At 43.4% G+C, this 14,954-nt stretch overlaps 1 protein-coding gene across 1 annotated transcript in view; it reads left to right on the top strand.

The window, feature by feature from the left end:
• Window positions 1–13,502, top strand: part of NIBAN1 (niban apoptosis regulator 1) — a 179,964-nt gene extending 166,462 nt beyond the window's left edge. The window contains exons 11-14 of the mRNA XM_033197341.1: window positions 487–597; window positions 2,509–2,616; window positions 6,299–6,410; window positions 8,406–13,502. Coding sequence (XP_033053232.1) covers window positions 487–597; window positions 2,509–2,616; window positions 6,299–6,410; window positions 8,406–9,526 — 1,452 coding nt within the window. The 3' untranslated portion in view covers window positions 9,527–13,502. The remainder of the gene's footprint in view (window positions 1–486; window positions 598–2,508; window positions 2,617–6,298; window positions 6,411–8,405) is intronic.
• Window positions 13,503–14,954: the final 1,452 nt, after the last annotated feature.

Below are 14,954 nucleotides of genomic sequence, written 5' to 3'. Positions count from 1 at the left end.
AAGATACCTGCACTACTTCTGCTTTCTGAGTCATGAGCGTGTCAGCCACTGTCCCCACCCATCCCTGACCTTCCTGCCTTCCCAGCCCTGCAGAGAGAGGGAGAGATATGCTGCGGAGGGCTTTACATCCACTTAAAAGTGGAGGTGCAGCCAAAAACTAGTTGAAGAAGGCTCCAGCCTCATCCCTTAGTCAGTGGCTGCAGGTATCAGAGAATAGAAGAGGAGTACCCACAGGAGATGACAGAACGCTTGCTCAGTCCCATGGCCTTGGGTTTTCCAACTTCTTCCTGTTCCCACTGTGGCCACGTGACCATTTGTTTCATAGTCTTGGTGATGGGGTCATGTTGCTCTGGGTCACCCCCAGAGTAACAGCCGAGGGGACTCATCTCTGATGGCCCCTACTCTCCAAGCCCACTTAGCCAGGCCAGTGGTTGGTGATCCCAGCCTCTGACTGTTGTCTGTTTCTGTGTCACTTCTGCTTTCTAGCTAATGGAGAATGCAGTGTTCACTTTTGAGCAGTTGCTTTCCCCACATCTCCAAGGAGAGGCCTCCAAAACTGCAGTTGCCATTGAGAAGGTTAAGCTCCGAGTCTTAAAGGTAAAACCGTTCTCTTGTTTGTGGGAAGCATAAAATGAGAACGTGACCCCTGTTTCTTTTGTGAAATGGAAAATAACATGTTCTCTCCTTCGCTCTAATCTTTCCCCACTCCTTCCTCTCTGAAGTCCAGTGACTTGTCAATCTGCTGCGATTTCTCCAGTGTGACTTCCATGCCTCTTCTGCCATCTAGTGACCACTGCTAGTCCTCAGTATCATTACCCACAGCTAGAGGCCCTGTGTCCCAGCTTTCATAGAGATCGAACTCGACAAACATTTATTGGCTGTCCACTATAAGTATTGTATGGGATGTAAAAATAGGCAAGGCACAGCTTCTTTCTTCAAAGAGGTTACAAATATAGTAAAATCCATTAAACTGGCAAATATTTTATTGAAAAATCAAAACCTCATGGCAAAGGAAATACTCCAAGGAAAAGAAACCTACCATATGAAATTGTTTTAAATGTACTTCAGCGTAAGTGTGTATTAAAATAGTTTTAATAATAGGAGCTTGGGCATATGTTATATTTTAAAAGCTTTTACTTGATCCCTACAAGAACTTGTGCATTCACTAGAATATGCCCCCATTGTACAGATGAGGAACTGATTCTGTAAAAGCTAATATGACTTAATTAAGCTCAACAGGCTGGTCAATGGTGAGTTTAAGGATAAATGATCATACACCTAGTCCACTGATTTTTTTTACTGCTTTCTAGTTATCCTAAACAGTGCTTTGGAACAGAAGATCAAAGTCCCACAGAGCCTACGGGTGATCTCTGAATTTCAGACTTGATCTTGATGCTTCACAAGCAAGAGGAAACTCTAGCAACCAATTCACTGATATTAAAAATGATACTGATCATGGTAACACACATAATAATGAAATTGCAATGGAACTAAAAAAAAGATAGTGTCAGTGTCAAATGCTTTAGCACACAGAAAGAAAGGAAGAAAAAATGTAGAAAGGTGTTCAAATATTAGGACCACAAGTTTGAGAGAGATTTTGAGTGCCTTTAGTTCAACTTCATGTTCAGTGTTCAGCAGGTTCCCTCAAGGGGTGATCCCACTCGTGCTCCGACACCTGCACTGGCAGGATGCTTTTTGCCTCTCAGGATAGCCCATTTGAGTTCTTGACAGCAAGAACATGCTTTCTTATGTTAGACCAAAGTTCTCACCACTGGTCATTCCAGTTCTACCCACTTCATTCATAACCTTCTTCCACGTGGCAGCCTTTGGTTGTTTGAATAAGTTATAACTTGCCCTAAGTTATTATCTCCAGTATAAACACCTTGGTCTCTTTAACTGTCCTTCACTTGGCTTGACCATTCTTCTCACTGCCTACGACTGTACTCTGATTTATCTGTGATCCCCTTGAAGTGAGATCTAAGATTAAATCCTGGTCTCCATGTTGGGATGTCCAATGCAGAACAGAGAGAATCATCATCTTTCTTGTGCTGGATACTGAACTTCTTTGGTTAACATATCACAGTGTTTATGGAGCCACTAGCCAGGCCTTCTCTTCCCTTGTGGAAATCATTACAACCCACTGACCCTGCTTTGAGGATGTGGAGTAATAGATGATCATGGACCTACCTGGGACAGGAGTAATAAAGTACAAACTCACCCCCCAATTCTATCCGCAACTTCTTTATAATGCAGAAGTCACCACTCTGTTTTGATCTTGCCTCAGTTTCCACACCTGTAAAAGGTAAGAGTGAGATGGATCATTATCAGTTATAACCTGTGCCTGCAGTGTGAGGGGATTACATGGAAAGATCTCTGAGGCCTTGGAAATACAAGAGTTCTCAGACATTAGGGGAAAAAGAGAGGTGAAGTGGGTGGGTGAGTTTTTTGCACAAGCATAAGTCAACAGATTGTAATGTAACTATTTAACATATGTTTCTTTATTGACAGCAATATGATTATGACAGCAGCACCATCCGAAAGAAGATATTTCAAAAGGCACTAGTTCAAATCACACTTCCCACCATGCAGAAGGCACTGGCGTCCACGTGCAAACCAGTAAGGGGATGAGTTACCCTAAAGAGCTTGCTCTTCTTACCTCTGATGTTCAAACAAGTTCTTTTGTGATGTGTACTGGCAAACAGCAGACTGGACCAGGGAGGGATTGGCAGACATTTTTGTAAATGGTCAGATAGTAAATCTTTTAAGCTTCATGGACTGCACTATTTCTGTTGCAACTATTCAGCTCTGCCGTTGTAGCACACAAACAGCCATTGACTATATATAAACAGACTTTATTTGCAAAAACAAGATGCTAGCCAGATATGCTGACCCCTGTACTAGACAAAATCTCAAAAGGCAGTGATCTGAATTTGAGTCAAACTAGGGGTTGACATAGAATACCTAAGGATACCGGGTGTTCCTCATTATAGTATGACTCATAGGTCCAACATGTCCTCTGAAACTTGACCATTGCGTCCAAAAAAGATCTTAGCTAACATGATTACAGGATATGTGTTCTGTTAAACCCAGCAATGTTGTTTAGTGAAATCAATGGAACCACTTAAAACCTCTACAAACATTGAGCATCCAGTGAGAGCCATGATTACGAGGGTGTGACTTCATCTGTAGAGCAGAGCAATGGGCCAGCAGAGACTGAAAACAGCTCTGCGAGGAGGTTTTATTTATATCCTCATGGTACAAACGAGGAAACCTGTGTGGTTAAGCCACTGAGCCAGGGCCACAGACCTGGTGACCACCAGAGTGTGAACCTGGTTCACACTTCCCTGTAACATGATAGGCACTCAGGAAATTGTATCAAGTACTGCTACCACTATTATTATTACTACTTCTGCATTTCAAAAATGATCTATTAACCTGGAACAAGGCCTGCTCCCTCTTGGAGCAAATGATAAAGAGGTTTTTGGCAGCTCAGAGAGTCTCCAAGCACTGGAACATTAAAATCCTTTGCATGAGTTATTTTACCGCAGACATTTCTTTGGTCATTTTTATAGTCTGTAAGTGTTGTTTTTCTTCAGATCATCATCAGCATATTAGATGTATTTGGCATTTATTTCTGGGGCATAGTTCTTTAATAGGAAAGGATTTGATTAAGCCAAGGGATTGACCCTTGACCTTACATGGCAGAACAGTTCAGCAGCCAAATGATGATGGTGTCCACTGCTAGGTGGGTTTGCACACAGATGTTCTGCTTAGAATTTTTTTTTTTCAATCACAAAGGCAGTTTGGGGGCCTCAAATCCACCTTCTTTCAGGAGAAAGGTAAGGAGGTTCTCCTTCTCATCGGCTCCCCTCTTTCCAAGCATCAACAGAGTGTGCTGTGCCCAATCTGTAAGAGGCTCTTGTAATTTTTTAATCAGGAGGCATTGATTTCAAAAGAGCCTGTGACCCAGCGTTTTTGTTAATGGAGGATATTGTATCAGCTTCAAGAGCTTTTTAAAAATCTGGATTTGCAGAATAGATGAATGAGGGAATTATCTGCTTCCTAGAAGGAGTCTTTATTTTGCTAAAGTGCTTTTCCCTTGGCTCTATAAGTAGCAGCTTCCTAGATCTGTGGTACTCAACCTCAGCCAGAGCTATGTATTAGAATTGTCTGGGGAACTGTGAAAAAATGATTCTGACTCCCCAACACCTACCTTCAGTAATACTAAATTAATTGGCCGAGGGAAGTAAACCTATGGCCCTGTTCAACCAATTCAATATAGAAGACCTGTTTTGTAAAGTTGGTCACTTCATGACAGTATACATGTCCATAGAAAGTACTCCTTCTCACAGAATTATTTAGCTGGTTGAAAATTTAAAGATCTACTGTTTATTGAGTCAGCAAATATGTATTAGATGTGTATCACATATGATCCAGGCATTATGCCAGGCCAGCATCCCTGCAGTTCTGGAGTTCATGGTAGAGAGTGGGAGACAGGCAAACAGGATGCCATGTGAGGAACACAGCAGTTGCTTCATGGGGAAGAGTTCCAATGAAAGTGCCAAACTCTGCTTCTGCAGCCAGGAAGGACTTCCAGGGTCATGCTTTCACCCAGTCCTGAGGGATGAATGACAATCAGGGGAATAGGAATGGGAGACCACATGGGAAGGATGAAAGGGTGTTGTAGGCATGAGTCTGTGCCTCTCGTTTAGCAGAGGAAGAGACAGAGGCACAGAGCAGTGATGTGGCTCACCAAGGTCCCATGTCTAGTCCAGGGCAATCTCCAGTCTCCTGGGCAATGCTTTTCTCAAATCTGTGCAACAGTCCTGCCTCTAGACCCTCTAGGGGTCATTGAAGCTCATGTCTCTTCAATCCTTTGTCTTTCTTCTTGGCTGGGTTTAAAGGAACCCATTATTACCCACTGTGATCTGGGCTACAGTGCCCCAAAGTCCTAGCACTGAGAGTTGTCTGAGGTGGTGCTTCTGATCACCTGCTGTAAATACTGTCCTTCCAGGCAAGAGACCACAAATCCCATGATAAGTCCCTGATTCTCTAAGAGCCGCATGTGGGAAGCCATGCCCCAGCACCACCAGGTGCAAGGATTACCGAATTAATCTCTGGGATATAATTTGGTACATTTTGATCCCTGCCCTGTCCTCATGCTGATAAAAGGCAAGCCATTTGGAAACCCTTGGAAAAGAGGGAGAGTTAAGGGTTGCACCATGCCTGGGCTATCCTAGAAGGAATCAATGAATGTCAGGGCCAGTTGAAGAGAAAGAAATGTTTCTGAAGAGCCCTTGCCTAGAGATTCTCCCAACCCCCAAAGTGGTCCCATTCTAATAAAGTTAAGCGTACATCTACCCTATGACCCAACTTTACTTTTAGGTATATGCCCAACATGAACAAGCCCTTAAATCCACAAAAAAATATATGTACAAGAATGTTCACAGCAATTATATTTATGGTTGAAAATTGAAAAACAATCTCAATTTTCATCAATGTGAGTGCAGATAAACAATTTTTGTTTATCCATATAATGAATACCACTTAACAATAAAAAGGAATGAGCTACTGATAGATGTAGCAACATGGATGAATCTCAAAAACAAACAAAATAATTATGATTTCATTTCTATAAAGTTCAAGAACAAGCAAAAACCAATCTATCATGATAGGTATAAAATCAGTGCTCATATCTTGAGGGGTACAGACTGGAAAGGGGAGTGGGGGAACTTTGGGGATGATGGAAATGTTCTCCTTCTTGATCTGGGTTATGGTTACATAAGTATATTTACATATTTAAAATCATTGAGCTGTACTTATCTGTACATTTTACTATATATAGCATACCTTGGTAAAGTGCTGTTGTAATTTTTTAAAAAAAGGAAGAAGGAAACATCTTAGTGATGAGGGAAAAAAAGGAGGCTCCAAACCTACTATTGAGGCCTTGAGATGATTCAAAAAAAAATCACTGCTGTCTTCCCCCATGAAGTGCATAAAATGCATGGCCAGTACAAGGAAAGGGAAAGGAATCACCAATGGCTGAGTGAGTTCTGCACTTTATCATGGACAGTAATAGATGTGTTGAGGTCAGGCATGGTGCCTAGACAATGAATTGAATTGAAGGGAACCCAGTAAAATATTGTTGAATTGAGTAATTTGCCCCTGGGCCAACATTATCCTTCTCCCATGCCCTCCAAGAGAGGAATCATGAGTGGGAATCGTCTTTTCTGTATCTCCTCTAAGAACAGGCATCTCATGCCTTTTCGTCTTTATCTTCTTATCTCTTGCTCTCCAGGAGCTTCAGAAATATGAGCAGTTCATCTTTGCAGATCATACCAATATGATTCACGTTGAAAATGTCTATGAGGAGATTTTACATCAGATCCTGCTTGATGAAACTCTGAAAGGTAAGGAGGATTACCTGGTGCTGCAGGGACTCTCCCTAGAGGGGAGCATCCCTGAAACAGGATTCTGTAAGGCTAGTCTGGAGGAAAAGAGAAGAGGAAATGGACATTGGTGAGGTGGGGAGACAGTGAGGAGAGGGAAGGAAAGAAGGAAGGATACTAACCTTCATTGAGCATTATGATTAAGCACACACTAAGCTGGCACTTTAGATATTATTTTCCCTTTTTAATACAAAAATATGAATGCTGTGAGATGGGAATTTTAAGTTTCATTTTACAGATGAGAAAGTTGAGGCTTAGTGAGATTAAATCTCGGGTCTCTCATGAAGAGCTGTTTTCCTCTTGCTATTCCAGACAGAACAAAGGGAAAAGGGCTTTTCTTAGGCACAGGCTTATAACTGTCCCTGCCTCCCACTCACCAAAGCTGAGAACAGGCAATTCCAGCAGCAAGGCTTGTTAATGGCTCTCTCAACACATTCCCAGCCTACACTCAGCTGGACAGAAAAAGGTGCAGGGTGATGACGCAGTGTCATGCGAGTCTCGGTAGGACCCTGGCACCCGGTATCCTCAGGAATCCCTTGCCTGGGATTGGACTGTGGATAGGAAAACTTGTTAAAAATATGCTGGAGGGCCAGGCATGGTGGCTCACGCCTGTAATCCCAGCACTTTGGGAGGCTGGGGCAGGCAGATCACTTGAGGTCAGGAGTTTGAGACCAGCCTGGCCAACACGGTGAAACCCCATCTCTACTAAAAATATTTAAAAATTAGCTGAGCGTGATGGTGCATGCCTGTAATCCCAGCTACTCCAGAGGTGAGGTAAGAGAATCGATTGAACCCAGGAGGCAGAGGTTGCAGTGAGTGAGATTGTGTCACTGTATTCCAGCCTGGGTGACAGAGTGAGACTAGGTTTCAAAAAAAAAAGGCTGGAGAGGGCCACCATCAAACTGTGGGCCTGAAACATATCTGATCTCCTTTGGGAAGGAGAAAAAAAAAAAAAGGGAAGGTCTTAAGTATCACAAAAAACCTTCCTCAATGAAAACTGGCCAAGCACAAGCCCCAGGTCCCAGTAGCTAATTCTAGGGAATCCAATGAAGTCAGGAATATGAAGATGTCGGCGCAGTGTCTACACCAAGGAAGGGCTCAGTCAAGGCCACTGCCAGCCCACCATGGGCACCTTTGGGTGATTTAGAAAAAGACTCCTTTCCTCCAGACACTTTATTGCTCTCTGTTAGAAAATTGTCACAATATATTGATTTTGTTAGAGAAGGAAACTCGGCAGCTAGCTGCTGAAAAGTTATGCTGAATACACAAATCTATACTGTCTTTGATATGAATGGCAGTCCTGGGATGTGATATTTTTGGGCACTACAGCCCCTGCACTGCCATAAGTAGGAGGCCTGTGGTCAAAAATGTCACCTGCTGTTGTTGTTCTTATTAGATTTGCCCCTCTGGTGGCCTTTGAAACTGAGCTAGATGCACACGGATCTTCATTTCGGCCCTCTCCTCTGCATGTGCAGTACCGAGTACCTATTACACATTCAGGACTGCAATGCAAGGTAAAGCAGAGAAGTGTAAGGCCTGCCCCTGCCCTAGAGGATTTCAGTCCAGGTGGACAAACTGAAGCCAGCCATCTTAGCAGCTAATAAAATGTGCTGGGGCCTCCCTGAGGGATATAGGTGATGCTGTTGCAGACCCTGAGTGTCTTGAAAACAAAGGCTATAGTTTATTCATCTCTGCATTCCCAGGGCTTGTCCCACGTTAAATGCCCTGCAAATGTTTGCTGTTTGAATAAGTGCTACGGAGGCTCAGAGTTTGGAAACAGTTGACAGTCTTTGGTCATCAGGGAAGGCTCCCTGGATGTAAACTGGGTCTTGAAATAGAGAAATTTGGATAGCCAGAGAGGCTGAGAGAGGACTTTGGCTTCTCAATAAAATCAGAAAATCCAGGCTGACCAGGGCAGAGTGTTAATATCATGTTTTGTTTTCTGATATCTCTCAGTGATAAAGGAAGCCGCTCTCCTGAAGAAACACAACTTATTTGAAGATAACATGGCCTTGCCCAGTGAAAGTGTGTCCAGCTTAACAGATCTAAAGCCCCTCACAGGGTCAAACCAAGCCAGCCCTGCCAGGAGAGCTTCTGCCATTCTGCCAGGAGTTCCGGGTAGTGAGACCCTCAGTAACGAAGTATTCCAGGAGTCGGAGGAAGAGAAGCAGCCTGAGGTCCCTAGCTCGTTGGCCAAAGGAGAAAGCCTTTCTCTCCCTGGGCCAAGCCTACCCCCAGGTGGGACTGAGCAGGTGATTATTTCAAGAGTGGATGACCTCGTGGTGAGTCCTGTGGCGGCAGAGGACACTGCAGGACTCCCAGGCACACGTTCATCAGAGCTGGAGCTTGGAGGGACCCTTGAGGGTGAAGAACCCACCCAGGAAGATCCAGAACCCATTGCTGCCTCAGGTTCTTTGAAGGAGCTCAGAAAGTTGCTGACAGCATCCATGGAAGTACCAGTGGACTCTGCTCCAGCGATAGAAGAAGATACGAATGGGGAGAGTCACGTTCCCCAAGAAAATGAAGAAGAAGAGGAAAAAGAGCCCAGTCAGGCAGCTGCCACCCATCTGGACAACTGTGAAGAAAGTGAAGTCAGTGAGAGGGAGGCCCAAACTCCCTGTCCCGAGGCCCTTGGGGAGGAGTTGGGGGGATTTCCAGAGGTAGGCAGCCCAGCCTCTCCGCGAGCCAGTGGAGGCCTCACTGAGGAGCCCCTGGGGCCCGTGGAGGGGGAGCTCCCAGGAGAGGCCTACACACTCACTGCCCATGAAGGAAGAGGGGGCAAGGGTACCGAGGACAGGGAGGCCTCACAGCAAGAGGGCTGCACTTTAGGTTCTGACCCCGTCTGCCTTAGTGAGAGCCAGGTTTCTGAGGAACAGGAAGAGATGGGAGGGCAAAGCAGCGTGGCCCAGGTCACAGGCAGTGTGAATGCAGAGGAGATCAAGTTAGCCCATGTTCATGAGTGTCAGTGGGTGGTAGAGGATGCTCCAAACACGGATGTCCTGCTGTCACACAAAGATGATGTGAAGGAGGGAGAAGGTGCTCAGGAGAGTTCCCCAGAGCTGCCCTCAGAGGAATGAAAGGGACCATTTGGCTAAAGTCTTTCTCTGAACAAAGCCAAAGGGTTATAGGGGTACACTTAGGGGTTGCATGTTACCAAAGTAAGCTGTTACCAAAAAATGTTTAAGTATTTTCTGAATTTGAATAATAAAACCAGAGGAAATGCACACAGGGCATGAGCAACTGAGGCAAACCTTTGTGGAAATGAATTGTTCTGCCATGAATTTTTGCTTTAGTATTTTAATAAGAATTACAAAGGCAATGGCGTACTTGGGATGAGAGGGAGCTGAGGATGTCTAAGGAGGGAATGTATTGCAGGCAAGACAGAGAAAACAGTAGGATGACAGTTTTGAATATACTATTTACTTTTCAGTGGTGCAATCTTCTTATGCACTTTAAGGCTTTTTAATTTTGTTTGAGAATGCAAATGTATAGTATAAGTCTAGCTTTACTATCTACTATGCCTACTTCACCATCACTTAAGGACTCAGCATTTGTCCACAATCAGGCTGCAAGAGAGGGTAGGTCATGAACAGTCACCCCTGCTGGCTGTAGCCCCACAGAGGCAATCACGCCCAATAGATTCAGGAGAAGCTAAGCGGAAATGGAGGGCGGAAGGTGTGATCTGTGGGACTATCTGGGCCTGTTACTCATCCTGCTATTGATTTCTTATTAATTAATCTTGATGATTCTTATTAATTAATCACATTTTCAGGAAATTCAGATGAGGCAAGAAAATTTTATTGGCCTGGGTAAGCCTGAAAGCATTCCAAATTAGGCTTAGACTGTGCAAAGGGCTTAGCTAAGTTATCAAGCTTAAAGCCCATCAATTAAACAAACATTATTTGAACAGTTACTGCATGCCACGCACTGTGTTGAGCTTAGTAACAAAAAAAAAAAAAGAAAAAAAGATAAGGTGCTCGTTCTAGCGTAAATTAAAAGGTCCAAGGGAATTTAATCTGGAAGAAAACATATGCCAATTTTCAAACTATGACAGCGTTTTTTTTTCTCTTTCCATTGAAACAGTCCTAGTTCATTCCCAGAAAGGCACAAAATGAATGAATAAATAAAGACAAAAGCCAAGGTGTATGCCCTCAAGTTCCAAAGATGTTACCAAAAGCTGAAATCATTAGTTTTGTCATTCAGCAAGCTAATTGAGTCTCTGTTATATACCGAGCACTGGGGATACCGTGTTGCAAAAGAACTTTGTTCCTTCCTCTTAGAACTTACATTTTAATGGAAATAGACAAAACACATCTTCTTAACGGATGGTGACCTATAACCATTAATGCTGAAAGTGGAAGAGACTTACTTCCAAAAGATTAAAAGGAGTTGTTCTTTTCTCCTTCAGAAAAATACCGGATCATTTCCTAAAATCTCCAGTCCCAGGTATTACATCTTGGTTTCCCTCCCCCACTTTTTATTTTATTTTATTTTATTTTATTTTATTTGAGATGGAGTCTTACTCTGTCGCTGAGGCTGCAGTGCAGTGGTGTGATCTCGGCTCATTGCAACCTCTGCCTCCTGGATTCAGGAGATTCTCCTCTCTCAGCCTCCCAAATAGCTGGAATTACAGCCGTGTGGCACCACTCCCAGCTAATTTTTGTATTTTTGGTAGAGATGGGTTTTCACCATGTTGGCCAGACTGGTCTCAAACTCCTGACTTCAAGTGATCCACCCATCTCGACCTTCCAAAGTGCTGGGATTACAGGTGTGAGCTGTAATCCTGGCCCCTCCCCAAATTTTAATATCAGATCTCAACATATTTGTTGAGAACTTGTTTAGATCATCATTATCAAGTAAATTTATATCAGTTCTTTAGAGCATTTGCTTCACACACAGTTCAACCATTTAACCAGAAATTAAAATATCACCCTCTTCAGCCCTCCCATGAAGAATTTCTAGGTCATAAACCTGAATAATAATATCTGTATAATATCATATTTAATTGTTGCAACTTTTCTTGGAGTGTTTAGATCCTCATGTCTTTGAGGGATCCCACCATAGGTGAAGAAAGTAAAGGCCACTTCTCCCCCAGTCTCTGCTTTCCGCAGTGCTCACTCATATCCTGGCATTTAGCATGGTGTGTTGAAATTAGGTTTACTTCCTGTCTCTCCAAGAGACTCCTCTCTTAAAGAACAGAAACTAGGATTTAGTCATCATCTGTGCTTCCTGCTAGAAACCCACAGCCTTGAATAATGGCTTCCTGCCTCCTTGAGTCACTTTAATATCCCTGGTGCAGAGGACCTGGCATGCATCAGGCTGCTCGGGAAATGTGGGAACTGGACACCCAGAACACTGCTGTGCTGGGGCTATTTGGGGCCTGCTGTTAGGCAGAGAGACGTTTTGAATTGGGCTTTCTGCCCTTGTTGAGTTTTCTCTTAAGTAAAGTCCAAAGTCCAAGGGGCAGATGGCCAGATGCACTGCCTAGTAAGGCAGGAAGCCAAAGAAGCAGTGCCCAGCCCCACAAAGACTGCCCGACTCCCTGAGACGGTAGTGTGGAGTCCCAGCCCAGGCGGACCTCACACCGGAGCTTCCTGGCTTCCTTTACTCGCTGAATGCAGGGCTTCTTGCACCCCCTGGAAAGCTAAGAGATTTTTTTCAAACCTAAAAGAGAGTACATTTCACTGCATTGGATGGATGAACATCAATGCCCTAAATTATTCATCATGTAGGTTAGGGAGGACTGGGCACTATTTGGCAGGATGTACTCCAGAATATAATCAAAGAATTTGCTGTACATATTTCACTAAGGACAAGTTATTGGGTTGGATGCGGTAGCTTACACCTATAATCCCAGCACTTTGGGAGGCTGAGGTGGGGGGGTCACTTGAGCCCAGCAGATCCAGACAAGCCTGGGCAACATAGCAAGATCTCATCCTTACAGAAAATAATAATGATGTGTGCCTGCAGTTCTAGCTACTTGGGTGGTTGAGGCAGGAGGATTGTTTGAGTGAGGGGAGTTGAGGCTGCAGTGACTATGGTTGTACCACTGCACTCCAGCTTGGGCAACAAAATGAGACCCTGTCTCAAGAAAAAAAAAAAAAAGACAAGTTTTCTGGAATAAGCAGGATAATTGTTAAATTTGAAGATGGAACAGGAAACTAGAGTGCATTTAAAATACTCTGTCTTCATTTTAACAAGATGAATGGAATAACTTCATATCACATGAGTTTGTTTTGCTTTTCATCCAGACTTGCACGGGTCATTTCAGTGGTTTCCACATTGGAGCAAGGTTATTCTGATCTAAATGAATGGCATGAAAAGCCTCTGTGTGCCACTCTGGGGATCTCTCCTATGGGCAAAGCCATTAGAAATGCATAAAACCTCGAGACATGGTTTTTGGCAAAAACTCCATGACTTTAAACTAGTTCTTTTACTACTGATCTTTCACAAAGAAAAAATATTTTCCTTGAAAAAAATTGGGTTTGTCATTTTTTCCCTTGTAGCTTTGAGCAGAGACACAAGTGCCTTGCACTACACATAGTAAACTTTTTTTTTGCATTACACATAGTAATCTTTTCCAAAAAGATTTTGGAGACTACCAGGGTAAGATTCCAACTTGTACAAAAGTTTTCTAGCTTTACATTTTTTATTATAAAAATTCTCAACTCTGGTTTTGTAGTCTGCTATATCAGAGCTAGTGATTTCAAAAGGTTTCACAATTCCCCAAGACAAAAGTGATTTTTGTTCGTTATAAAAAGGTTAAGTGATATGTGATTCATAGCAATTTTGATGTGGAGAAGGGAAGGGCATCACTGACTTAATAATAATAGTTTCACTCAGTGCAACAGTTGGCAACATGTGCCTTCACACTTTACCATAAAGAGATGGGTTTGAGGGTTTGCCTTCTAAAGTCTGCAACTTCAAGAAAAAAATCGACACTGTGGATTGACTTTTCTGGTCACTATATAAAGCAAATAAACTTAAAACACTTTGTAACCGTGTATTTACTCTGCTAAGTGCCTATATTCCAATAAAATGTTCATCCTTGAAGAGCTGACCAGATGTCATTTCTTTGGAAGGAGGCTGGTTTCATCTTTTAAGCAGATGTCACACTTGAGTTGGGAGGTACAGCCCTCTGAAATGAAAAGGTGAGTCACTCTTGCTGTATCATGGAACTTCTACTTTTCTGTTGTCAGAAGGAATCTGCAGGGAAGCCATGTAATGTCAGGTGTAATTATGCTTTGATAATTCATATGCTTATGTCTCCAGGAATTGGATCACATTCGTAATACAGCAGTGGGCAATTACTCTTGATGTAACTGAACTGCTATTCAAACTTAAATTTATTTTCATTGGGTAACATTGAGCAAAACATTCATTCTTTCTGTAATTATATATAAGACAGTATGTATTTGCCATGTCCACAGTTGCTCATTTATCCGTGGATTCATTCATCAAAAAAATAATGACTGGTCACCTCTTATAAGCAGGCACTGCAGTGGGTGGTGGAGAAATAAGTGAACATAGTAGACATGATCCTTGACATCAGCAAACTCAAATTCTCAGTGTGGACCTGGCCAGGGAGAACCCCAAATGAGTATTCACTTCCTCACCTGGCCTGCATCTTGTCTATAATCTCACCTTTAACTCTAGTCATACCAACAGCTTCAGGTGAGAGAGGAAAAAACATTGGAGAAATCAAGTCCACCAGTGAGGGGGGCACTTGGTGTGGCAATCATTCATTCTCCCCCTTCCATACCAAACTTCCAGGATGCAAGAATCACTTTCATTGTGGCCCCCTCAGACCTTCTTCCACTTAGAGCCAAAATTCAGATTGGAATTAAGGGACAGGGAGTTGATTTAAAACTGTTTGCAGAGTTTTTTCTGAGGTCATATGTTTATTGGGTATGGCTTGGACGGGATCCATGAGTCTTGGGAGGGTCAACTAAAGCTATTCTCTCCTCAGCCACACTTGGAGCCGCCCCTGCTTGAACACCGCTGAATCTTTGCCACATTCTTCCTTTTGCTAAAAACATCTGGCTCTCTCATCTCCATCTGGCCAATTCCCACTTTTCCTGTAAGCGTCAGGGTAAGTCAGGCTAAATCCACCCTGCCCCCACAGCCAGTAACACTTTTCTGAACTCTCACCCTAATTTTCTTGCCCACTTCTGGTCATCCTCTCTCACTCTACTGCAGCATTTACCTTGCCTGTGCCTTTGGGACAGGTACCCTGTCTGTAATCTTTGTAATCATAGCGAAGGAATACAAAGCTCAACAGCAAATGTTTAATGCATGTTGAAGGGGCCAGGCGCAGTGGTTCACACCTGTAATCCCAACACTTTGAGAGGCCGAGATGGACAGATCACTTGAGGTCAGGTGTTCGAGACCAACCTGACCAACATGGCAAAACCCCGTCTCTACTAAAAATACAAAAATTAGCTGGGTGTGGTGGCAGGCCCCTGTAATCCAGCTACTCAGGAGGCTGAGACAGGAGAATCACTT

The sequence above is a fragment of the Trachypithecus francoisi genome, unplaced genomic scaffold, assembly GCF_009764315.1.
Source record: "Trachypithecus francoisi isolate TF-2019V2 unplaced genomic scaffold, Tfra_2.0 Lachesis_group5, whole genome shotgun sequence".
Lineage (NCBI taxonomy): Eukaryota > Metazoa > Chordata > Mammalia > Primates > Cercopithecidae > Trachypithecus > Trachypithecus francoisi.
This window is presented reverse-complemented; position numbering and strand designations above follow the sequence as displayed.